The sequence below is a fragment of the Polyergus mexicanus genome, unplaced genomic scaffold (genome assembly GCF_030449975.1).
Source record: "Polyergus mexicanus isolate NDT 795.1 unplaced genomic scaffold, iyPolMexi1.0 SCAF_10, whole genome shotgun sequence".
Taxonomy (NCBI): Eukaryota; Metazoa; Arthropoda; class Insecta; order Hymenoptera; family Formicidae; genus Polyergus; species Polyergus mexicanus.
The window spans coordinates 8,013,449-8,037,374 of NW_027223330.1; the positions used below are offsets into that span (position 1 = coordinate 8,013,449).

Below are 23,926 nucleotides of genomic sequence, written 5' to 3' on the forward strand. Positions count from 1 at the left end.
AAGCAGTGGTATCAACGCAGAGTACTCGAAATAAAAAGCAGTGGTATCAACGCAGAGTACTTCGAAAGTCATGGGACAAATGTATACCTGAGCAGATTTCTCCTCCAAGAAGCTCCGTTTGTTCGCTATCAATTTTATTCGCGATTGATTGTTCTCATTGTTATCCGGCTGACTTTGCTTGCCTATCATGTTAACTCCTACTATGCCAATTTGATGATAACACAGGCGAAATGGGAGTTCAATTAGCAATTCTGAACTTAGCTCGATTATCAAAGTCCGCCGAGCATATCCGTGTGTCGGGTTGCCGACTGGGATATGGGATACAATGGGGGAATAGATGTCACTCTCTTCCATAACGGGTGTGGAAAGGGGGTAAAAGTGCTTGTGCGGCCTGCGGCCTGCGGCACGCACAAGAAAGTACAAGACGACGAGCAACGGCAACGGACGAGCGGCACTTTCGCGCGGCTCGTCTTGTAGCGGAGTGCGAGTATGGCGAGTTGATTGGAACGACGGGATTTTTGCATAAATATATATATATATATATAGAGAGAGAGAGAAAGAGATAGACCGAGAGGAGATCGTTCTTGCGCTAAGAAACAAGATTGCGGGAAGAACGATATTAACCACTGCACGCGCGCGCACGATCTCGTTTGACAGCGCGGAGAAGAGATATTGAAAGAGATCGAGCGATCGACGCACAAGGAAGAGAGTGCCTCGCTCTCTATCTCTCGTTTTCCCCGTTTATTTATCTACCTATTGTACACTTGTGTATCAGAAGGCGCCGGTTGCTACCGGACGCTCGCCCGGTGACTCCGCGCTCCAATAGAGGAAGTGGCCTTGCCCACGTCGAGAACACGCCGGTTCTCGCCACTCTCACGAACCCCCTTTCAACGTTCGATACATACAATCTTGAACCAGAATCCGCACTTGAATCAAGTAACCGACGGGTCTGAAGATTGTCCGAAAGGTGCAACATCAGCTATTAGGTACGTAATGTACATTTTCTTCGTACATACGGGATACGCCTGTGTGCATATGTATATATATATATGTGTGTGTGAATGAAACGAACTGGGCATCTGTTTGTGCATTGTGTACGCGCGCGCGTAAATCGGAAATCATTCAGAAAGCACTCCTAACACTCGACCCGAATACAAGACTGCATTAATGTGTCGTATATATCTTGCATATTTGTCGCTTTTATGAACAATCGCTGCAATGGATATCTCTTTTTCTTATATGTATTCCTTTTTATAAATAATACGTATAATACATCTTATATATATGCATATACAATATATTTTGTGCAAAACATTTACACAAGCATTATTTATAATCTACACTTTCAATGCGAGCGTGAAAAAAAAAGAATAGCAAACCGGTTTATGCAGCAAACATCAATACTAGATAATTTGATAATTTATATAAATTGATCTGTAAAAGCGATATGTAACATATATACTGTGAAAAAAACTTGTATGAAAATACAAGATATATTGTAACTCGATAATAAATTCTAATCGTTTATTCAAAGTACGTATAATGTATTTATATCAATATAATTATTCAACGTCGAAGAGAAAAAAAAATCCATGCTCTTCGCGTGACTTACTTCAATCTTACTTGCGCGCGATATAATTTTAAGGTGCAATTTGTCAGTGCAATTTAGTTATATAATTTTTTTTTTTTTTTTTTCATTTATTTATTTACTTGTCCTTCTCTGATGTTGTATTCGATCGTTGCGGTAATTTCGAACATCGTCTCTTTCGCAAAGCATGAATATGGCATTGAGATTGGAAAAAAAAATTGCGAATTGAAATGCAAATATCTTGTATATTTGACTTTTGAGATTTGCGATCCCTCGCTCATCGATGAAGAAGTGCATCGCGTGAGATTGAGCGTCGAACTCGGATTGGCGCGCTCGTGGCTCACGCGTGCGCTGCTCCACCACGGAATGTGGTTCCGCGCAGCTTACATATTCAAACGTCACCGCGAAGTTGGCCATATGGGCCAGTGTGATCAGGCCCGGAGCCATTCAACCGAAGAAGAAGAAGAAGAAGAAGTCACCGCGTAGAGACCGTGACACTCCGTATTCGTATGTTTTAGCGGCGTAATTATTTGTTCTATATATTCAGTTATATTTCACTTACAATTAGTTTGGAATAAAATCGCGGAAGGATAGAATAATACTCAAGGTTCTCCGATAGAAACGTCAAAATATATAAATATTTGCGTTACGTAAAGTCAACGTCTCACATTTCCATATGAAAGAAGGTGTATTCCGGTCGAATACATCATTGTAAACGGAGAGAAATAAATAAAAGAAAGATGAAAAAAACATAGTTAACGTAAATCGTACAGACGTTATACTATGAAATTTGAAAGTTCTTGATATATTCTCGGGCATACATGATATCTATATTCTGGACTTCTTCCTCTTTCTGCATTCAATTTTAATATTTTTATATTTCAGATTCGCGTAATCTCGCGAGACAATAAATTTCAGCGAAGCGAAACCGTTTATGTTATTTGTATCTGTTACAGAATTGCGAGACATCGACTTAATACAATCATCAAACATGAATAAGGTGGATTATATGGAGGTGACTCTCCCGAATTATTCTTACATCTTTAATTTCGAAGAAACATTCAGCCATTACGAAACCAAGCAATGGATGATGAAGAATTGGACGAATGGCTTCTATTACTGCGGATTGTACATGATCTTAATATTCGGCGGGCAGCTTTATATGGCTAGCAGGCCCAGATTCGAACTCAGGGGAATACTGTGTCTTTGGAATACGTTATTGGCTACCTTTTCTATTATCGGTTTCACCAGAACGGCACCCGAATTAATACACGTTCTCAGGCATCATGGACTACATCATAGCATTTGTACACCAAGGTGAGTTTAAATTATTAATTATCCCAATCAAGTTTTTGCATTTGCGAGTCTTCTAAACGTTTTTCAAGAAAGTTTTAGTTTTTGTGAATTCAACTAGTGTGATTATATATGAATTGAAGGTATACGTATATTCAGGGTTGGCAAAAATTTCATATTTTTTGGATAAAATCGATGCCAGCAACAAAAACTGGTATTTACATATTAATTTAAATTAAAAAAGATTTTATTATTATTTTGATTTCATTTTTTAAACTATAATGATTAGTATAATTTATTAATTAAAGCAAACATTTTTGCATAAAGTTTGTAAGAACATAAATATATTTTTTGTCAGTTTACTTTATTGGACAAAGTCCGGTATGGTAAACATAATAATTTGCTATAATTTTATTCACTCATTGGACTTTTCTAATCATGTCTTATGTATTTTAATATTTATAAATTGATTGTATAATCGGCATTGCAATATGCAGTGACGTCTTAAACCATGATAAATGTGCACGTAATATCTGTGTGTGTCTCCATCTTTAATTAAATATGTGGGCAAATATAAACCGAACTTTTTCCAAAACATTTTATTTGATCAAAATATTTTCAACGCACACCCAAGTTTTCTACATAGTTTTCACTAAAATCTAAGCATATTTGCCAGTTGACATTTTTTTTATTTCCGTGTCATAAAAAATATGTTTGAAATGATCGAATAAAGAATCTTTTGAAAAAAGTTCGGCGTTGGAACTTTTGTTTTGTATAAAACTTCATGATTTATTTATATGCATATACTTGACATTCATACAAATTCAATGCTATTCAGAGTCAATGATTATTAGACATGCAAAGAAAAGCGAAAAATGCGTAGTTCCCTTGAAGCGAATCGCTTATCATTTTTTATTTTTAATTCGAAAATTTAATGTACAATAAGACAAATATCATACTCATATAATTTAGAAGATATAACGGACATAAAATACATTTATTTCACTTACGAAAATAAGTAAAGAAAATATAAATGCAAAAAAATGAAACTACATTTCATGGAAAAGAAATTAAACGAACCGACTTAATACAATTCAGATAAGGCACGTACGCATTATATTATATATGTCCTTCAAATATATATCTCTTTTTTGTTTTTTATTATACTTTCATCATCGTGAACTAAATGCCACTTGTGTTTATCCATAAATTTATTTATATATATGAGGACTGACAATTGAGTTCGTAGAAAAATTTATTACGATTATAGAATAGACTTATTCGTTATCTGATACACGGTCTCTTTCAAAATAGTTCTCTCCTAAAGCAATGCACTTGGTCCAACGGTTTTTCCATTGCAGGAAGCAGTCTTTAAAATCATTCTCCATGAGGCTGTTTAGAACACCCGTCATCTATTCCATCTTCGCTCGTGATCCTCAATGATGATCCTTCATGTTTTTCTTGATTTTGTGGGATAGCAAAAAGTCAGAGATCTGACCTTATCTGACTTTTTCTTATACAATATATTGGGTTGAAAGTACAACGTCAAGTAAATAGTAGAATAACGCTTCTCGGGACACAGAACGAAAATCGCTATATACGCAAGTTTCCTTGGTTCAGAACGTCCTAGTTACGTGTCTAAAGTTTATACCGTTTTTTGATAATAGATGAAGATCAAAAAAACGGCACGAGTTCAACCCAATATATCTCGTGCATTTCATGCATTTTTTGACACAATAATATGTACTAGTATATTATGATTTGAAAGATCTCCTTGTTAATCAAAGTCCAAAAATATCCAGAAAAGGATATGATCATCTCTTCATCATACAATTGCGTACAAGAATTATTATTCTCATTTTATCCTCTCCTCTTTTCTTAACTATATTTAATTGAACTATAATATTGATTTAAATAATAAAATCAAATTAATTTAATTTAATTAATCAAATATCAATGATAAAATAATCTATCTTTTACTTAAGACATCTTTACACTGCTGGTTTTTAAATATGATTGAATTTTGATATAATTTAGTGAAACCCTGTTTTATCTTTTATTATTAATAATTTGGATATTGACAATAAAATTGCTTGCGGGAAATTTGATGAAATTAATCAAGAATTAATAATTATTTTGATTGCAGCTTCATCGAGCAGGATTGCGTGTCGGGCTTTTGGACATGGATGTTTGTATTGTCGAAGCTACCCGAATTAGGCGACACCATCTTTATCGTGTTGCGTAAACAGCCATTGATCTTCCTGCACTGGTATCATCATATTACCGTCCTACTGTACGCCTGGTTCTCGTATTCGGAGCATACCGCATCCGCGCGATGGTACGTCGTAATGAACTACTGTGTCCACTCAATCATGTACACCTACTACGCTCTGAAGGCGATGCGGTACAGACCACCTAAAGCGATCTCCATGGTAATCACTACGCTACAGCTTGCCCAGATGGTGATCGGCTGCGCCATCAACATATCCGCCTACCAATACCTGGAAAGCGGCAAAGTGGACTGCCACATTACTCGCATGAATATCCATTTTAGCTTCGCGATGTACTTCAGCTATTTTGTCCTATTCGCGCGATTCTTCCACAAGACGTACCTGGCCAGAAAGAAGGCCAACAAGAAGCACTTTGCTAACAGCGCACCTGGTCACATCGGCTATAATGATAAGCTCAAAGCCAACTAAGGCGATAACCAGCACACCAAGACGCCCAGGCGTCTTTTTCTCTATCTTTCTGCCGTTCTTTTTCTCTTTTTATTTTTCTTTGTGTTTTATTTTCTTTTTCTTTTTCACGCCGCTGGTCGACGTAGCCATATACATCCAGGATCTATTTATATTAGGAGATGTTATAGGATTCAACGGCTTCTAGGATTCGCGCATTTAGTGGCTACCACTAATTAAAACCATGATTTTTGAACTGTGATTTTCGAACTGTGAATTTTAAATTAACATAATTTTATTTTTTTTTCTATTTAAAAATTACTTTTTTGAATAATAATTGCATGTTGTAAACAAAATTGAGTACAAAATTAATAATCATATTTTTTATTAATATATTTTTTTAAATACAATTTGTCTTGATTAATAAAAATATAAATACACATTTGTAAAAATATAAACACATGTACTTATAAGCCAAATTAGGAAAGATTTGTCAGAAATATTACTTTTAGGCATGAATTTATTCTCTGCCTATCCCGATTCTAATTATATCTATTATATATTAGAGCTTTAATTCTAACTATTAAAATTATGTCGAAATTCGAAGTTATAGAAAGCCTAAAGCGCACAGAATAACTTTAAATCTTTAGGATTTGTAGGATTTACATCTTATAAGAATCTATATAAATTCTAGAATTCATATATAGAAAATTATATGATATATTCTAGGAACCATCGAATTTTAAGTCCATAGAGCCTAGAAATCATATTTCTCTTAAATTCCTTAGATTCTAGAAGCCGTATATCCTAGAGGTTATAGATCTTGGGTGCGATTTCTCAGGATCTTTATATCCTAGGATTCATAAAATATAGGATTCATGAATCTGTAAAAAAAAAATCTTCGCGAATCGGTAGATCCTAAAACATATATGTTTAAGAAGATATGTATTTTTCAGGATTATTTTATCTAATATTTACAAATAGATATCATAAATTTTCGAATTTACAAAACCTAGGATTTCATGTAATTTTTACATCTTAACGATCGATCTTTTAAAATTTAAATTTTGTAAGATCTTCGGATCGTAGGATACATAGCCAATTAATGTTTTCTTATGCGCGAAAAGCGATATATATTTTTCAGGATTATTTTATCTAATATTTACATATAGATCTCGTAAAATAATAAATTCATAAATTTTCGAATTTACAAAACCTACGATTCATATTTCATGTAATTTTTACATCTTAACAATCGATCTTTTAAAATTTAAATTTTGCAAGATCTTCGGATCGTAGGATACAATACAGCCAATTAATGTTTTCTTATGCGCGAAAAGCATCCTGAAGAGAAGGTTCGATCGAGAGATGAACACGCAACGATTTTCCTTTTTATTTTTTTATATATGATTAATAAAAAAACTACTTTCGCATATATATATATTTATTTATTGTGGAAGCGCATGTAAGCGTGTACATGTATTTCTTAGATCTGACCGGCTGTTGCACAACATTGTTATTATGATTTTGTTACTATCTACATTTCTCTTTTGTGCAATTTAATATTGATATTATTTAATAATAATTTATAATACCAAATATATACATATGTAAATAATAATTTCTTATCATAAGTCCTGCATGATATACAGGATTCTCTCACTTGTTATCCTATAATATCCCATAGTGCTTTAATCTTAATTATCATAAGCTTGATGAGCAAAAATTCGTAATCTTTCTTTCGCAATCATATTTCCATTTCAAACGGAAGAGAGAGATCAATTAAACGATCTTTCTTTTTTTTTTACTGTTTAAGCAGAATTATCATATGACCCGTAGATCAATGATCATAAATGTTGGAAAGAAAATATTTTAGGTGTAATTCCGTTATAAAGATTTAGCTGCTCGCGTCAAAATAAAAGTCTCGACCTAAATAATACATAGAGGAATGTGCTGAGAAACGTTTACGGTATTGTTTATAGCAAATGTGGCCAAAGAAAATGAGAATCCATCTGACGAATAATCCTTATAACGGTCAAAAGGACAACGTAATTTTTATTATTTTTATTAATTGATATTTATTTGATTCGCGGATTCTAAAAGAATTTCAGTATTTTTATTAGTTTCTGTGTATTTTGTGTTAATAAACTCTCTAAAATAAAATAGCTTATATGTATTGATGGAATAAATTTATAGAAAACATAAGAAAGGCACTTTATTAAATTTATTGATATCAAATTCACATTACATTAGATTATATATATAGATTAAAATCTGTACATTTTTTACTGCCGAGAAACTTAAAAAGAGGCCTCAAATAAGTAATTATGAATATTTTTGACTCTCTAATACATTCTCGCGGAAAAAAAGTTACAATAATATATAATTTTTATTTTTCAAAAAAGATATAAATATTATTTCTATTTTTATGTATATAGTTTCATTGAAAATGCATCTTGTAAGAATGCAAACACTCGACATTTTTATAAATTAAAAGTTCTCATTAAAAGAAATTACGCATGAAAAATTCTTTTATCGCTAAGTTCTTAATATGACGAATTATTTGAATAATATGAGAATTATTTACTATTACATTCGCTTCTTATGCAATAACATAAATACATTTCAAGATCACCTTTGTACCAGTCTTCTTTATATAGCATAAGTATATACAGCCGAGTCTCACGTTCTTTTAACGTGATTTATCATGTATAGATAGCCAACGCGACGACCAACTGATGTTCTGTCATTATCATATTGATATCATACTTCAAAAAATTTGTTGAATCTTTTTTGTTATTAATAAGACATATGTGATAAGTTGTTATACATGATACTCCAATAAAATAAGATTTTTGTAACAGATTAATTTCTTTTTAACAGCAAGTCATTAATTAATTACTAATCGGGAGATATTCTAAAAGAGAAATCGATTTTGCAGCATTTAAAATGACCTTTCGAGATTTTAATCACTATGAAATATGGTCCGAAAACATTAAAAATGTGATTTGTGCCAAGCACTTTATAAAATTCGCTATACTTTTTGAAATGTGCACTGTTAAATATTGATTTTTCGGTGTTTTTTTTATAAGAATGCATAATTTTTGATAAAATTGATATTCAATAATCATTTAGTATAAAAGAGTGCGCTCTTCTATTGCATTCCAATTTTATTTTTCATATCAAAAGAGAGGAAAATACAAGATACATCTTCAACTTTATTTCAGAAAGATCGAAGTTTCCTCTATACATAAAAAAATGAACATTTTAAACAATAACTGACTTTTCATCACTTTTACTTATCAATTTTTAAAAATTACATAATTTTATGGAAAACATTGAAAAATCAATATTCAAAAATATTTTTTCGAAATTTTTGCGAATTTTGTTAAGTGTAAATTAGTCTTAGAATTTTTTAGGCTAGTTGTTGATAAATCTTTAATCTTTTTTAAAATTCATCGACTATAGATAATCTAATAAATCTTATAGAATTTAAATGAAAAAGTAATATAAAGCAATAATGCATAAACGCAAATGTAAAAGTGCAAATTAAATACTTTGCTAACAATAAGTATAAAACTCTCTAATATAGTTATATTTTATTTCAATAGTACTTTATTGTCAAAATTTAACTTTTTTCTAAATAATAACTAAAACTATAAAAAAACAATTTCTAGTATGGATCGCAGAATTTCAAACATCATTAGCTTGCTCTAAAATGGGAAAATTGGCTTTTTTGCGAATAATTAACATAACATAATTATAGTAATTAACCACGTTTATTAAATAATTACTTTTCTTAATTTGATGCTGGTAATAATGTTCCTCAGGTGTATTATAATTTTATAAAATTTTTATTTAGGTAATATTGTGTGTGTATATATATATATATATATATAATAAATATATAAAATATTTATCCACAAGTTAACTTACTACAATTGATTTAATTTACGATTTTATAAAAAACTCATTCAATTTTTTTAATATACGCACAATGAGTTTTTTGGTAACACACGATAAACTCATGCATGATTCATCGTACTATCGTACGATTCTCGACTGATCACGCCATTCGTAAACCTATTACATGTCAACAGTGACTTGCTGATCACAAACAACATACATATATATTACATACATATATATGTTCAAATCTTTATTCCTATAACAAAAAATCAGAAAAGAAATTATTTTGTCATTAATCATCTGTTTCCTACAAACAAATCTTATATTTTTATGATTAATTAAACAAATCAATATATCAAAAGATACTTTAATAAATCTTTCGAATAAAAAAAAATTGCGATCTATATAATGTCTCGATTAATTTTCTGTTAACCACTACTTGCAAATAGTTTTATCTTAATGTTGTGAGAAGGGATTCAAAAGAAGATTAAAAATTTACAAAAATTAAAAAATTTTTTTTTTTTATGTTTTTCTATGAACATTTTATTGTATACCAGTTCTGAATACTTATATATTTTAGACATTGCAAGTTTCTAAAAAAATGTAGACATCTAGTATTAAAGTTAGACAAACCTTACCTCTTTATTTTGTCCCCAGTCTTCGGAGATGTATGTCAATAGATCTGTTAAACCCTCAAATTCTGTTCTGCTTTGAGGTGGATTATTCTTTGGTATTTTTGGTAATAGGGAACCTATTTTGAACCTAAATTCCTCTGCATTAGTGGCTCCAGAGATTTTCCAGATTCCATAGAAAAATAAGCCACATCCTGTGATAGCACAAAGCGAGCCCCAGCCAAGGGCTCGTATCGCTAATGATGCTCCTGTTTCATTGATTCCTTTAATGCCAGAAATTCCTTCTCCAAAATGTTTTGGGTCTTGCTTTTTGGTAACCCCCACTGCTCTGGCAAAGCCAGCAAAGGCAGAAATACTTGCGACAGTGCTTAAAAATACTGCAGCTATAGAAATATTAATAAGTTTACTGAAAAAATTTGCAATGTATTATGTAAATATTACCAGAAAGCGATGAAAAAGATGAAAGAAAAAACAGAGATAAGATGGAACTTCAACTGACAACAGTTGTCAAAATATATATATGTAAAAATAGTATATGCAGATGACAAAACTGTAGCATGCTACGTAATATATGCCATCTGCGGGTAAATCAGATAATACCAGAAAAATGTTAAAACATTAATTTCACAGTCGTGAAAAGATCATGTGTCATAAAAATATCTTGTTTATTCACAGTATTTTGAATTTTTTTAAGAATTTCTGTTGATGAGTTAAAATATAAAGCACACTTTGTAATAATCAATAGAATTTTTCTGAGCAAAGTTAATATTAAACCGAATATTTTTTTATACTAATAACTGTAAAATACAATTTGCAGCTTCTTTTACGGGTAAGCGACACGTGTGTCAAGCAGAGAGGAAACGTGCTCTCATAAACGTGAGGTTAGTTTGCAGCGGACGATGTATACGCGGGAGCGGGTATTCCTTATAATTCCCATGATTCTTGAATTCAACTTACCGTATATTTTCTCTTTTTGTTTCGCAGAATTCACAACGGACGTTGTCACTGTATCCTTCAATTCCGCCATCATTCGAAGAGAAATAGCCTGACAATTATTCCGCCATTTTTAAAGCGCCCAAGACCCGCTCGGCTCGTTTACACATGCGGGATAGCTACCCGATAATTCTATATGTCAAAAGTGAGCAAAGGCAAAGGGGTTGCCGGGACTTTTTTTTTGATATTTCGTTAAATCGTGAAGCATACTTTTGCGGATTTTGGACGCTGATCCGGCTGATGAAAATGGAAGGTAATGTGTCCTGTTGTCTCTTTCATCTCGTTATCTTTTTTTCTCTTTTCTCTACTTTTGAAAAGATATTATACAGATTTCCTTCAATATTTATGTTACAGGCGAAGCAAAGCATAATATCGATGAGCTCGTTGATAATTTGAAACAGATCGTGAGACTTGATACCTCACAAGATGAATGTTCTAATATCCTTCAGATATTGGATTCTGTGATGAATGTTAGCAAAACTTCGATTGGAGGTATAATGAGAAAACTGTGATGCATATTGAGTTGGATGCGTGTGATCAACATTTTATACTTTTTGTTTTTTTATAATTTATTGTCAGTTGTGTAATTTAATGTTATATTATATAAAACTGTTATTAATTATTTATATTGTTATTAGTATATGGTTTTAGAGACATCGGAACTAGTCATTGATGAAGTTTTCCCGACGTTGCTTGGACACCAATCTAAACAGATTGTGGCAAAAGCAACAAAAGCTATTGCAGAGATTGCAAAGATTGAAAGGGGAAGAGAAAAATGTACCAATGTAGGGTTGATACAAACACTGACTGACTTGCTGAAAAAGAAGGATATAGATATATTGACGCAGGCTTCCAGAGCTCTAGGAAATATCTGTTATGAAAATGGTTTTTGCAACAATCACATTTACATGAGAGTTTATCTAGCTATCTAAAATAAAAAGTATAGAATTTCAAGATTAAAGGATTCATGTATATATTTATTTATTAAAGATTCAGTTGTCATGGAAAGATATAAATATTTGATTTAAATATATTGCTATAATAGTACGAAAATCATAAAAATAAAAAATATAAATTTAAATAATAAGCTTCAATGAGAAACATTTATTTTACAGAGAATGGTAAAAAACTGGTGCGTGAGCAAGATGGGCTGAAAATAATTTTAACAGTGCTGAAAGAAAGTATTGCGTTAAAAAACACCGAGGGTGCCAGTTTTCTGCGAAACGTGGCTGCTGGTTTTTTATTAAATTTTTTAGTGGATCAGGAAACATTGCATGAAGAGGTAAGAACATTTATTTAAGAGTGTATGTACACTATAAATAAAATAATTAACAATGATGTTACAAAAGCACGATGGATAGGCAAGAATTTGTATAAAAAACTGTTAAATATATTTCATCAGGCACTCAAAGAAGACATAGTATCCACTATTTGCAGTATCTTGGAGGAAGATGGAACCAGCGGTAGCGAAGTGGCAGTGCATGCATTACTCATTCTTAGCTTATTAAACGACGCGAACATTATATTTCTTGATGAGAGATTAACGAGAGTTCTGGTTAACATATTGATCAGCGACACTTCTTCCGAGTTATGTGAAATGTGTTTGGAATTATTACATGGTCAAGCCGAAGATGGTAAATCAATGATAATTTCATTAACAATTAAATCTAGATTAAAATGAATAATAAAATAAAGATATCTTAATGTATTTAGATTTAAATGAATTTACAAACATTAAATTAAAAATGTGTGAGTGCATTAAATTGAAATAATAATTGTAATAATGTAACTTTTTTTCATTTTTTAGAAAAAGCAAAATTGTTGCTAGCCAAAACAGGAGTGTGCGATTTGCTTCTGAAGTTATTAGAAAAACATGGTCCACATTGCAACGACGAAGAAACGCGGTTTGTTTTCAAAGTTGCTTGTAATTTAACCATTTTAATCTTAACCGGAGGTGAGTTCTGAGGGAAACTCTCAAATTTAATTTTATTTGTTCTAACAAATGTACTGCTTTTTATCTAGACGACAGTATGAACTTCCTTTATGATGATAGCAATGGCCCTGTCTACAAAAAGTTGGTAGAATGGCTAGAGAGTATCGACGAAGACTTACGGATTACTGCTGTTTTGGCTATGGGCAATTTTGCACGAACCGACATACATTGTAAGCATATGGTTGAACAGGGCATTCATCGGAAGCTGCTAAAACTCCTCCAAAAGAACGACAGCACGTCTGACGATATCAGATGCCAACACGCCTTGCTCAGCGCATTACGCAATCTCGTCATACCTATGGACAACAAATCGCTAATACTCGCCGATGGTCTGATCGATGTACTTTATCCGATGTTGGACATCCCTACTTTTCCCGTTGTTTTCAAATTACTGGGAACGCTTAGGATAGTCATAGACGGCCAAAGTGAGCACTTATAAAAATCTCTTAAAAACTAGACAGCAACAATATTTACTATAAGAGAATAATGTAATAATTATGGCTGAGTTACTTGCTGTAGGAGAAGCAGCAATTTCCTTAGGACGAAGGGAGGACCTGATTAAGCGAGCGGTTGAATGGTGCAATATCGCGGACCACCCTGGCGTTCAGGGTGAAGCGAATCGGTTAATCGCTTGGATAATGAACAATAGCAGGTTCGTTCCCACACAATGGCTTTTATGATACAATCCTCAAACTTTATATATAATTTTTTAGGGACAAGCAGATTGCCTTGTCCATTATCAAATACGGAGCAGTGCAGCACTTAGTTAATATGCTTCTGGCACAGCATACATTAATGCAAAATGAAGCAATACTAGGTTTGACGATATTGACAAGGATCTGTCCGACGGAATCTGAGGAGTTGCTGATCGAGGCAAATCTTGGGAGCAACATGCGCGAATTTTTTAAAGCACGCGATGATCTCGACATGCATATTGTGCTGAACGCGCTATCTCTATTGGATAGCGTCGTGCAATCAGGTATTACGACAATTTATCTTAGAAAAGTATTAGCTATAACACTATGTTAAAATTTTTATTCAATATTTAATCACTAAATAATTTTATTTTAGATCGGTTGAAAGAACATTTTAAAAACTGTGGATTAGCTGATGCTTGTAAAACTTTGCAGTTGAACAAAAATGAAAATAATGCTAATGCAGAAATCTGGATGCGTATCACTGAATTGCAAACTGCGCTGTGCACTGCCTTGAGTATGAGCTAGGAACTCGATAAGTTCTAAAAACAAAACTGGATGACCAATTCAAACATTATGCATTCACATGTGCTGCCATTGTTGTATCTTCCATTCATTCCAAAGAGCTATGCAAACTTCTCCAATGACCAAATCATCATTCGACTTGATCCACAGATATTGCAAAATGTACTTTATTTATTGAAAAATATATATAGAGTATGTATTTCTATTGATGTGCCAACGCAATTAATTATTTTGTCACAAGACTTTTGTAAAAACCTGTTAAAAAACTATTTCAATTAAGATTGACTTACTAATAATGTATCTGTAGCACTTTGACAACGCATGGTAGATTTGTAATTTTCATCATTATTTTATTATAATTTTGTTTGACATGAAAGTAGAGGTGGAGGGGAGGGGAAATGAAATTAAGAACGACCAGTTATATAGTTAAAAATTTCGCTGCCTTAGTTAAATTAATCAAATTCTCCGATTAAAGTCGCTCCCAAGAAAGGATTGAATGTAAACGTAACAAAAGTATATTTTCCTATATTTGTGAAAAAATATGCACTCTTATTATTTACCTATATTTTTCTGATTTAAATCCACATTGCTATTATGCAGAATTGTACGATAAACTGCAAAAAGTAAAATATAAAATCGAAAGATTCGAAAAATAAAGAGGTTACTTTGAAATCGCGCAAATGTCAGAATCAATCTCCGGGGATTCATTGACTAATCAGATCAAAAAATCTGTTCTCCTTTGGTCGGTATGGCATCAACCTGACTTGCTGTCGTCTGGTACCGTCACCCGTCACGTGCTATCGTTTATCCATGCCGTGGCGCAGCAGTCGTACAAGCTGCCACGTAATGTTGTGTATGCTGTTTGTCCGTTCTCGAATTGCTGCAATTATATCGTCCTGTAGGATTACGTGGAGATAAACGAGGTGATGAGCGAGTCTGTGTCCATCCGTGCTTAATTTCGAGCGACCCGCGTCATTACAAAGGTAAGCGGATATTCCAGCCTCCGCGTTCTATAACTTTAACCTTTTGACATGCTGACAATGCGTTTTGACTGTTCAGACATCAACCTGCTATAATTCATACTTTCCTTCCTGGATTAATAGCTCGATGTAACTCTGATCTTCTCATTCCCCAATCTGTCTAGTTTTTAATCTGTAACTTCTTACTCTAAGAGCTGCGTAGACCTAGAATTTTATCGTAAGATTCCTACTGTTTGGGGATATAGTTGTGCTTAAGATTCTTTTTATTTTATTTCTGTTGATTCACAAAAGGAACTCAGAATCTTAGCATTAGATTTTATTATGTTATTATTGTATACATTAAATTTATCTTGAATATGAATAAAAAAATAGACCTTAAATCAAATAGTTTATAATTACTTTTTGATATATGTAAAAAACATATCTCTGTTTCTTCAAGAGTATATTACTCTATAATTTATCAAATGTTATATTTTATTTGCAGTGTGACTGTTAAAACAACAAAATGTCACAGTCAAGTGGTTATCAATATCCAGTATATCCAGAGCCCAATAATTCCTTGAAGAATGATCCATCACCAATAGTGAATGGCCAAAACTCTGCATCTCAACAAAATGGTATGCAGTCTCCTCAGTTCAATCTGACTGGTAAGTTTTTGCCAAAAGTATATATGGCAAAGAAACCTTGTATTTCAAGTATAATCCATAAACTGTCTTCTCAGTTGCGACTTCAATTCTTATACATTTAAGGTTATAATAAGAACCAAGACAATATCATAACTCTGCTTTTTCGAAAGAATGGTTAGTAGATTGCTAGTAAAAAAAAAGCATCTTGTTTCATACCTTAATACAAAGAGTCTGTCTCAATATTCAGTTAAATATATAAACAAAATTTTATTTTGAGAAAGTAGATAATAAATTTATATGAAATTCTATGGAGCAGTTATTGAGCGTTTTCCAGCAAGCACACAGATGACACAGTGTATTACACATTATCACATAATCGGCAAATGAAATTTAAAATTCTGTATTTGATAGCCAATCGCATAATAATGTATAACATGGTAGTACACTGTGTCATCTTGCTGGAAAACGTCCATTATAATCAAATATATCTTTTATTTTAAAACATCCATTACTACAATTTAAAAATAATAATGAGTTGAAAATTAATTGAAATTTTAAAGATATTACTTGAGTCTTGTCTAGAAAATTTGTTGTTAAAATTGAGGTAATTATACAGGGTATTCAAAAAAGATACCAAATTTTAACAGTATGTTATACTCGTGAAAACAAATCGAAAAATCTTAATAAACAATACTCTAAAAACCATTTATTTCCGAATTATAAAGCATTTTCTGTTATTAAATAAATTTGGTAGTAATAAATGGTTTTTGAAGTATTGTTTATTAAAATTTTTCAATTTGTTTTCACAAGAACTACATATTGTTAAAATTTGGTACCACCTTTTTTGAACACCCCATATATAATAAATGAATAATGTTTAGGCACACCATCGTCGCAATCGTCACGCGACCCGTCCAGGGAGACTTCCAGAGATCCATCGCCAACTCAGTATCTTCATAATCAATATCGGCCTCAATTGCCTCGACCACCAATGCCACCAATAAATGGACCTCCAAGTTCCAATGCATTGCCTTCGCTACCTAGAACAACACAACTATATAACCCTATAAATCCTTATGGGACCTCTAGCCAATATGCCATTAGTACTCATTTAAATGTTGCAGTCAGTACACCTTCGACTGCCTTTGTATCCCAATCTAATCAGGAAATTCAGTATAGATACACGATTCCTACGAATCAGATGCCTTCACTAGCCAAAAACCAGTCATCAGAATCTGCGCCTTTGACGTTTACAAATACTATCGAACCGAAGCTTGCTAAAGTAAACCAAAGTTATCAATGGACAGCTAATCCCCTGTCTACTAATGCTGCACAGGGGACTGTAGGCATTTCTGGAACATCCAATAGCATTGATAAGACTAGTCAAGTCTCTACAGATCAAACTGCAGAAGGTCAAACATCCTTTACTGGAATAAATAAAACCTTGGCACATGGTCAAAGTGATCCTACTTTTCCACCTTTATCTAATGTTAGTTCACCTCCTTCGAATATCACTCAACATTTGAATCAAATCAGACACATGCAACATGATCCAGCGATTTCCAATATACAGTCATCAAGAACTCAGAATATCCAACCACAATCGACAACTGGTTTTTCCGAAAGTTTAAATAATCCTCAACTCAAATACAGCAGTCAACAGAATATATTGAGTCCAACATTAACACGACCAAATTCTAGCACGCGAAACTTACTTCCCAGTTCACAAGGCAATGTAGATTCACGGAATCCCCAGGATTATTGTCCTCAGCCTCTGAAACCACAGCAGAACTTACTTACTGGTTACATGGATTCCACGGGATTGGGAAATATTCCTCAAAATCAGAACATACATCAAAATTTACCTAGCCAAAGAAGATATGCGCAACAGGACACTGCCAATACCACAATGCTACTTCCAAGAACTACCGCACCGCCTTTGGGAGCTAATCAGTTACATGGTGCGAGACCGCCGCCATCAGGAATGCCGCCTCTTCCGGGACAACAAACGGTAAAGGAACTTGAAAAGATATAACATATTGTATTATGTAATATTATAATTAAATTTTATTGAATTAATATTTTTCTATGTGAACGTGTATGATCTTATAATATTAATAGTTTTTTATTTATATTTTTAGTGCGATACTCGTTTACAACAACTCGGTCCGATGACGAACGTCCCATTAGATTCATTAAATAGAAGATATCCAAATATATATCCTGACCAATTAAATCAATTAAATAATCAGATGGGCAATCTAAACGTTACACAAACTAGTTACAACAAATTATGGGTATTTATTTATTTTTTTAATTAATTATTTTAGTGCTTTAATTACATATATAAAGAGAAAGAATGTAGCTTATAAAAATATGTTACTTTAATATATTACTAATTCTTTTTTCTTTAGGGGATAGAATCGGTAGACCTTCTGCAATGCAGAAATATATTGCCATCTGAAAAAATCGAACCACCAAAAATCAGGTTACATCAGGAATTCCTAGATAATGTAAATTGTAATCCTGAGTAAGTTTTCTTCTTTTCTTTATTTTTTTATCTCTAAGATATAGAGATTACATTCTTATTGTAAAAGAGAACCCAAGTATTTGGATAAATATAATTTAAAACATTGAACAATTTAGAACTTTTGTATTGTCACAGAAATTGTTTCAAGATATAAATATCATTCTTACATAATGTATTAAATATTTACAGCATATTCAGGTGTACATTGACAAAGATCCCAGAATCAAATTCGCTTCTTCAAAAATCAAGATTGCCATTTGGTGTACTAATACATCCGTTTAGAGACCTAAACGTAAGTAATGCATGTAAATGAATTTTTATAATTTAAATTATATAAGAATCTATATATTGTTCAAAGTATATTTTTAAGTAATTATTTAGAATAATTTTTGTGGAATAGATAAATTTCAGTAATGTGGAACTTGTTATTTGTCGCAGCAGCAGTTGGCAGTGATTCAATGCAATACAATCGTACGTTGTCGAGCTTGCAGAACATATATCAACCCATTTATATATTTCGTCGATTCGAGAAGATGGAAATGCAATCTTTGTTTCAGACTGAATGAACGTAATAAACATGCTAGATCTATTTACATTATTATTTACTATTATGTCACGACTAAATATACTTACGTAATATACTCGTTGCAGTTCCTGAGGAATTTCAATTTGATCCTGTGACAAAATCGTACGGTGATCCATCGCGACGGCCAGAGGTCAGAACTGGCACGATAGAGTTTATTGCGCCAAGCGAGTACATGGTCAGTGATTATTTTTCCATTTAATTCCGATTACACACACACACACACACACACACACACACACACACACACATATATATATATATATATATATATATATATATATATATATACTTTATACGTGTACTTTAGTTAGTATATATATATATATATACTAACTAAAGTACAAGTAATCAGCTTTTGAATTAGATCAAATATCTACATATTATATATAATTATAAAATTTATATATAAGAAATTTTCTTTCTTTTTCGATGAATTTAAATCTGACGGATACCACATATTTTTCAGGTCCGTCCACCTCAGCCTGCTGTTTATCTCTTCGTCATAGATGTTTCTCGTCTCGCGGTAGAAAGTGGCTATTTGCAGATCGTCTGCAACACTATCACCGATGAACTATCACATCTCCCCGGCGACAGCCGTACTCAAGTCGGTTTTCTCGCTGTCGACTCTGCTCTACATTTCTTCAGCTTGCCCGATAACGTATCGCAGCCACATGAGATGATTATGCTAGATATTGACGACGTGTTTCTGCCATGTCCAGAGAACCTGATTGTAAATCTGAAAGAACGCGAGGAGCTCATTCGCGATCTTCTCGCTCAGCTATCCGTCAAGTTTTGCGGTACTAACGATACTAACAACGCTCTCGGCGCCGGTCTTCAAGCTGCCCTGAAACTTCTTTCCGCCACTGGAGGACGTGTCACTGTTTTCCAAACGTGCCTGCCTAATGTTGGTCCAGGAGCCTTACAACCGCGAGAAGACCCCAATACCAGAGCGAACAAAGATGTGCCGCATCTTAATCCAGCGACTGATTTCTACAAAAGGTTTGCTCTGGATTGCAGTGGACAACAGATTGCGATTGATTTGTTCTTATTGAATAGTCAGTACAGCGATCTGGCAACTTTATGTAAGTAAAACTATTTCTATTGAATACTTTTCTTCTAATGAAACGATAAATTTTGCAATAAAACGAATATGCAAGTGATTAATTCAATTCTTCGTGTTTTTTTAAATCTATTTTTTCTAATATATATTTAGTCCCACGATTTAAAAAAATAATAGATTCTCTATTAAATCTTGTCAGATATATTTAAGAAATAAGTACAAGAAATATTGATTTTTTATAATCGGGGAAATTTCTTTCATTATATAAATTAGTAAATGGTGCAATAGTTAAATTTATCTATTCTATTAATCATTAAAATGTATCGTTTATTGTCAATTCATTTATGTTATATTATTTGTAATATTTAATAATTTTTTTATTATATTCTGCAGCATGTATGTCAAAGTTTACCGGTGGCTGCATTTACCATCTGCCACTGTTTCGAGCATCAAAGTTGCAGAATACTGAGACATTAGAGAGATTGCTACGCCGTTATTTGATCAGAAAGATCGGTTTCGAAGCAGTAATGCGACTTCGTTGTACCCGCGGTCTCAGCATCCATGCCTTCCACGGCAGCTTCTTCGTTCGATCGACCGATCTTCTCTGTTTACCAAATATTAATCCGGACGCCGGTTTCGGTATGCAAATCTCTATCGACGAGAACCTCTCCGATGTGCAGAATGTGTGCTTCCAAGCGTCTCTTCTCTATACTTCGAGCAAAGGTAATAATATTTATTCTTTTTCCTTTAGAGAAATTTACTCTCACATTTCACATTTCATATATTTATATTTAAAGGTGAACGAAGGATTAGGGTACACACTCTATGTTTGCCAGTCGTAACGAGTCTATCGGATATTCTGCATTCTGCGGATCAGCAATGCATAGTGGGCCTGTTATCAAAGATGGGTTGGTAAATCTTTCACAATTTCATATCGTTTTTAATTATGAATCCTTATATAAAACGTAAAAATTCAATAAAATAAAATATTTATCTCTAATTCCTGCAATTAAAAAATAAAATTAAAAGAATCATTTATTTAAATATTTATAGCTGTCGATCGATCGCTTCAATCATCTTTATCGGATGCTAGGGATGCATTGATAAATGTTGCTATCGACGTCTTGTCCGCGTACCGATTGTCACAATCTTCCGGTGGCGGAGGACTTGTCGCTCCGGGAAGTTTAAAGTTGTTGCCATTGTATATCATCGCGCTATTGAAGAGTGTAAGATATTAATAATCTAAACATGCACATAATTTATACTTAGGCGTGTTTGCTCTTATTTTTTTGTTGCAAATTTACAGATAGCGTTTAGATCCGGCACGAGTACACGTTTAGATGATCGTGTGTTTGCTATGTTTCAATTGAAGACATTACCATTAGCACAGTTAATACAAGTGGTCTTTCCCGATTTGTATCCTATTCACGCACTCGACGACCACAATTCAAAGGACATTGATGGCAAAGTCTGCCCGCAGCCACCGCGACTTCATTTATCCGCGGAGAAACTCGATAGTCGAGGCGCCTTTCTTATGGACGCTGGTGACAGAATCTTCATTTACATTGGCAAAAATATTAATCCAATTTTTTGTTCTAATGTACTCGGAGTTTCGGCATTTGTATCTATTCCGGAAGAAATGGTGAGTATTTTATAAATTTTATCAGTTGCATTTAAAAAGATTGTAATTTACGAATTATAAAAATTTGTGATCCATCGAAATAGAAATTCAACAATTCATTATTTAAATTTACCTTGCAGTACGAACTACCCGAGTTGGATACAATAGAAAGCGAACGGTTGCGAAATTTTGTGTTTAGCTTGCAAGAGGAGAAGCCGTACTACGTATCTGTACAAATTATTAGGTAAATATATTGTTTCTATTTGATAACAAAAAGTCATTGTAAATTGCAAGTTATTTTACTGGAACAATTATCTCCAATATATGCATCTTTTAAGCTGTCTACATCTTGATATATTATTTCGTAATATAATTAATTATATTTTAGGGACGACAGCCACTTTAGGACACTATTTATCGAGCGATTGATAGAAGATCGATTCGAATCTGCTCTTAGTTATTACGAGTTCTTGCAACATCTCAAGACACAAGTGAAAGAGTGACCAAACTAAGAAAATTCTTGGATAAGATTAACTTGTGGAAGTGTTAATTATCGAATCCATGAATCATGGAATCATAAAAAGATTGTGTAATTCATCACAATTCATCGATTTTGGGTCTTATTTGAGATATATTGGGACATATCACATGATTCAAGATCTACTTATGCCATCTACTTATACAGCAGTGATAGCCTTATTGAAAGATGCTGACACATTTCAATATGATAGATTGTAATTATTGTTATTATAATTATTATTATTATATATTACATGTTTCTTTATCATCAATAACTCCAATATACGGATTTACATTCTAGTTGTGTATAACCACTTGGGTTAAGCAATTTCTCAATGCTTTAACTTATATATATCCAGCAAATGATATCCAATTTTTTATGATTTTGTGTTACATATTACATCTATATGGCATTTTTATTTTTATGAGAAATTTTTATTCTTTAAGTAAAAAAATTTTTTTCTATAATAATGGTAATTTGTTGAATAGCATCAACAATGACGAGTATAAATCTGTTTGATGAGAAATATATTCGAATAGAATATTTTCTTCAATTATATATTTGAGTTTTTTCTTTCTCGTTCATCGAAGTATCGTTATTGTCGCGAATTAATACGCAAGTGTTCTTATCTTAAATACCACACATGTAGACACACATCTTCAAAATCGTCAAAAATATTATTTACGAGTAATTATACAAATATAATTTATTAATAATTATATGCAATAGAAATGATATTAAATGAGTGCAATTTTACATTTTTAATATAAGTAATAAAAGTAAAATGAAAGTGTGTGTACTTGCATGACGTGTCGCCAAATGAGAATATTTAATGGTGATAAACAATGCACTATTTGCAATTTAATCACCTATAGGCAATAAAACGAATAAGAGGATAGTAACAACTCAAAATATATTATCAGTTGCTGTATGTCATTCTTCAGACAATGACAGGTTGTTAATCCATATTATAAAATTAAACATTGCAACAAGCATACTCGTGACGACAATTTCAAACAGTCGATAAAAGATATTATTGAATTATGTAATTGATTAAGAATAGAAGATGCAGAGAATTATTTCATGCAAATGTAAAGTACTAATCGATCGTCGAAGCAGACATAAACTCGCCTATAAAAGACTATAAGAAATAAATAATGGTAAAGGAATATATAGAGTGACGAGTGTATAGCAAATAAAAAAATTAATATTGTAAAATAATCATACTGTTCGTATTGTATCGTACTGCCAAACAGATTTCCTGGCATTGGTTTTTTTTGTCATTATATTTTACGATTTACTAAAAGCAAAAATAGCATGATGATTTAATTTTTAGTCTATTATTTAATAATACATTTATATGTACACACAACACACACACACACGCATTACATATATTGTATGGGAAATAATTGTACATCTTCTAACGAACCCTATCCGTGTACTACCCAATTTTTTATATATCACCAATTGTATATTACAAAAAAAAAAAAAAATGCTTCAATTTTTAGTCCGCTATCTCTATTTTTGTTATCACTATAAAATCTCTTAATTTATCCCTGCATACATACACACACACGTACATATATATATAGTATATATATTACTATTATTTTGGTCTCTGGATGTATAAAATATAACGTACGTATGGATATAAAAAGCTATTCGCTATTACAATAATAGATGCAAATTTGTATTGG

The 23,926-nt window shown here is 32.5% G+C and overlaps 5 protein-coding genes across 9 annotated transcripts in view; 3 read left to right on the plus strand and 2 right to left on the minus strand.

Moving 5' to 3' along the window:
- The window catches only part of LOC138936750 (uncharacterized), a 3,591-nt gene extending 2,609 nt beyond the window's left edge, over positions 1-982 (minus strand). The window contains exon 1 of the mRNA XM_070302352.1: positions 88-982. Within this exon, the coding sequence (XP_070158453.1) occupies positions 88-354 (267 nt within the window). The 5' untranslated portion in view covers positions 355-982. The remainder of the gene's footprint in view (positions 1-87) is intronic.
- On the plus strand, positions 410-6,991 carry LOC138936752 (very long chain fatty acid elongase 6-like). 3 transcript variants are annotated; one of them, XM_070302358.1, is made up of 4 exons: positions 410-986; positions 1,850-2,110; positions 2,545-2,905; positions 5,028-6,991. In XM_070302358.1, the coding sequence occupies exons 3-4, from the start codon at positions 2,580-2,582 to the stop codon at positions 5,578-5,580; spliced, it is 879 nt and encodes a 292-aa protein (XP_070158459.1). In that variant the 5' UTR covers positions 410-986; positions 1,850-2,110; positions 2,545-2,579; the 3' UTR covers positions 5,581-6,991. The 3 variants fall into 3 exon arrangements, with proteins under 3 accessions (XP_070158459.1, XP_070158458.1, XP_070158457.1); XM_070302357.1 differs by having other exon boundaries at positions 1,850-2,095; XM_070302356.1 differs by lacking the exon at positions 1,850-2,110.
- A 2,466-nt stretch (positions 6,992-9,457) lies between these two features.
- LOC138937067 (transmembrane protein 242) lies at positions 9,458-11,411 on the minus strand. The gene is made up of 3 exons (XM_070302954.1): positions 11,055-11,411; positions 10,104-10,480; positions 9,458-9,721 (listed from the first exon to the last, which is right to left on the minus strand). Exons 1-3 carry the CDS (start codon positions 11,125-11,127, stop codon positions 9,716-9,718), a joined length of 456 nt encoding a protein of 151 aa, XP_070159055.1. The 5' UTR covers positions 11,128-11,411; the 3' UTR covers positions 9,458-9,715.
- Vimar (visceral mesodermal armadillo-repeats) lies at positions 10,764-14,510 on the plus strand. 2 transcript variants are annotated; one of them, XM_070302953.1, is made up of 11 exons: positions 10,764-10,978; positions 11,082-11,343; positions 11,445-11,582; positions 11,729-11,975; positions 12,206-12,372; positions 12,493-12,724; positions 12,898-13,044; positions 13,113-13,508; positions 13,603-13,735; positions 13,797-14,062; positions 14,155-14,510. In XM_070302953.1, exons 3-11 carry the CDS (start codon positions 11,559-11,561, stop codon positions 14,304-14,306), a joined length of 1,764 nt encoding a protein of 587 aa, XP_070159054.1. In that variant the 5' UTR covers positions 10,764-10,978; positions 11,082-11,343; positions 11,445-11,558; the 3' UTR covers positions 14,307-14,510. The 2 variants fall into 2 exon arrangements, with proteins under 2 accessions (XP_070159054.1, XP_070159053.1); XM_070302952.1 differs by having other exon boundaries at positions 11,742-11,975.
- Positions 14,511-15,141: 631 nt separating this feature from the next.
- Sec24ab (Protein transport protein Sec24AB) lies at positions 15,142-23,852 on the plus strand. Of its 2 annotated transcripts, none has more exons than XM_070302987.1 (15): positions 15,142-15,286; positions 15,768-15,930; positions 16,791-17,920; positions 18,051-18,206; positions 18,324-18,439; positions 18,629-18,731; positions 18,878-19,007; positions 19,091-19,200; positions 19,492-20,107; positions 20,479-20,808; positions 20,883-20,993; positions 21,139-21,311; positions 21,392-21,727; positions 21,847-21,950; positions 22,095-23,852. In XM_070302987.1, exons 2-15 carry the CDS (start codon positions 15,789-15,791, stop codon positions 22,207-22,209), a joined length of 3,672 nt encoding a protein of 1,223 aa, XP_070159088.1. In that variant the 5' UTR covers positions 15,142-15,286; positions 15,768-15,788; the 3' UTR covers positions 22,210-23,852. The 2 variants fall into 2 exon arrangements, with proteins under 2 accessions (XP_070159088.1, XP_070159089.1); XM_070302988.1 differs by having other exon boundaries at positions 18,881-19,007.
- The last annotated feature ends 74 nt before the right edge of the window (positions 23,853-23,926 follow it).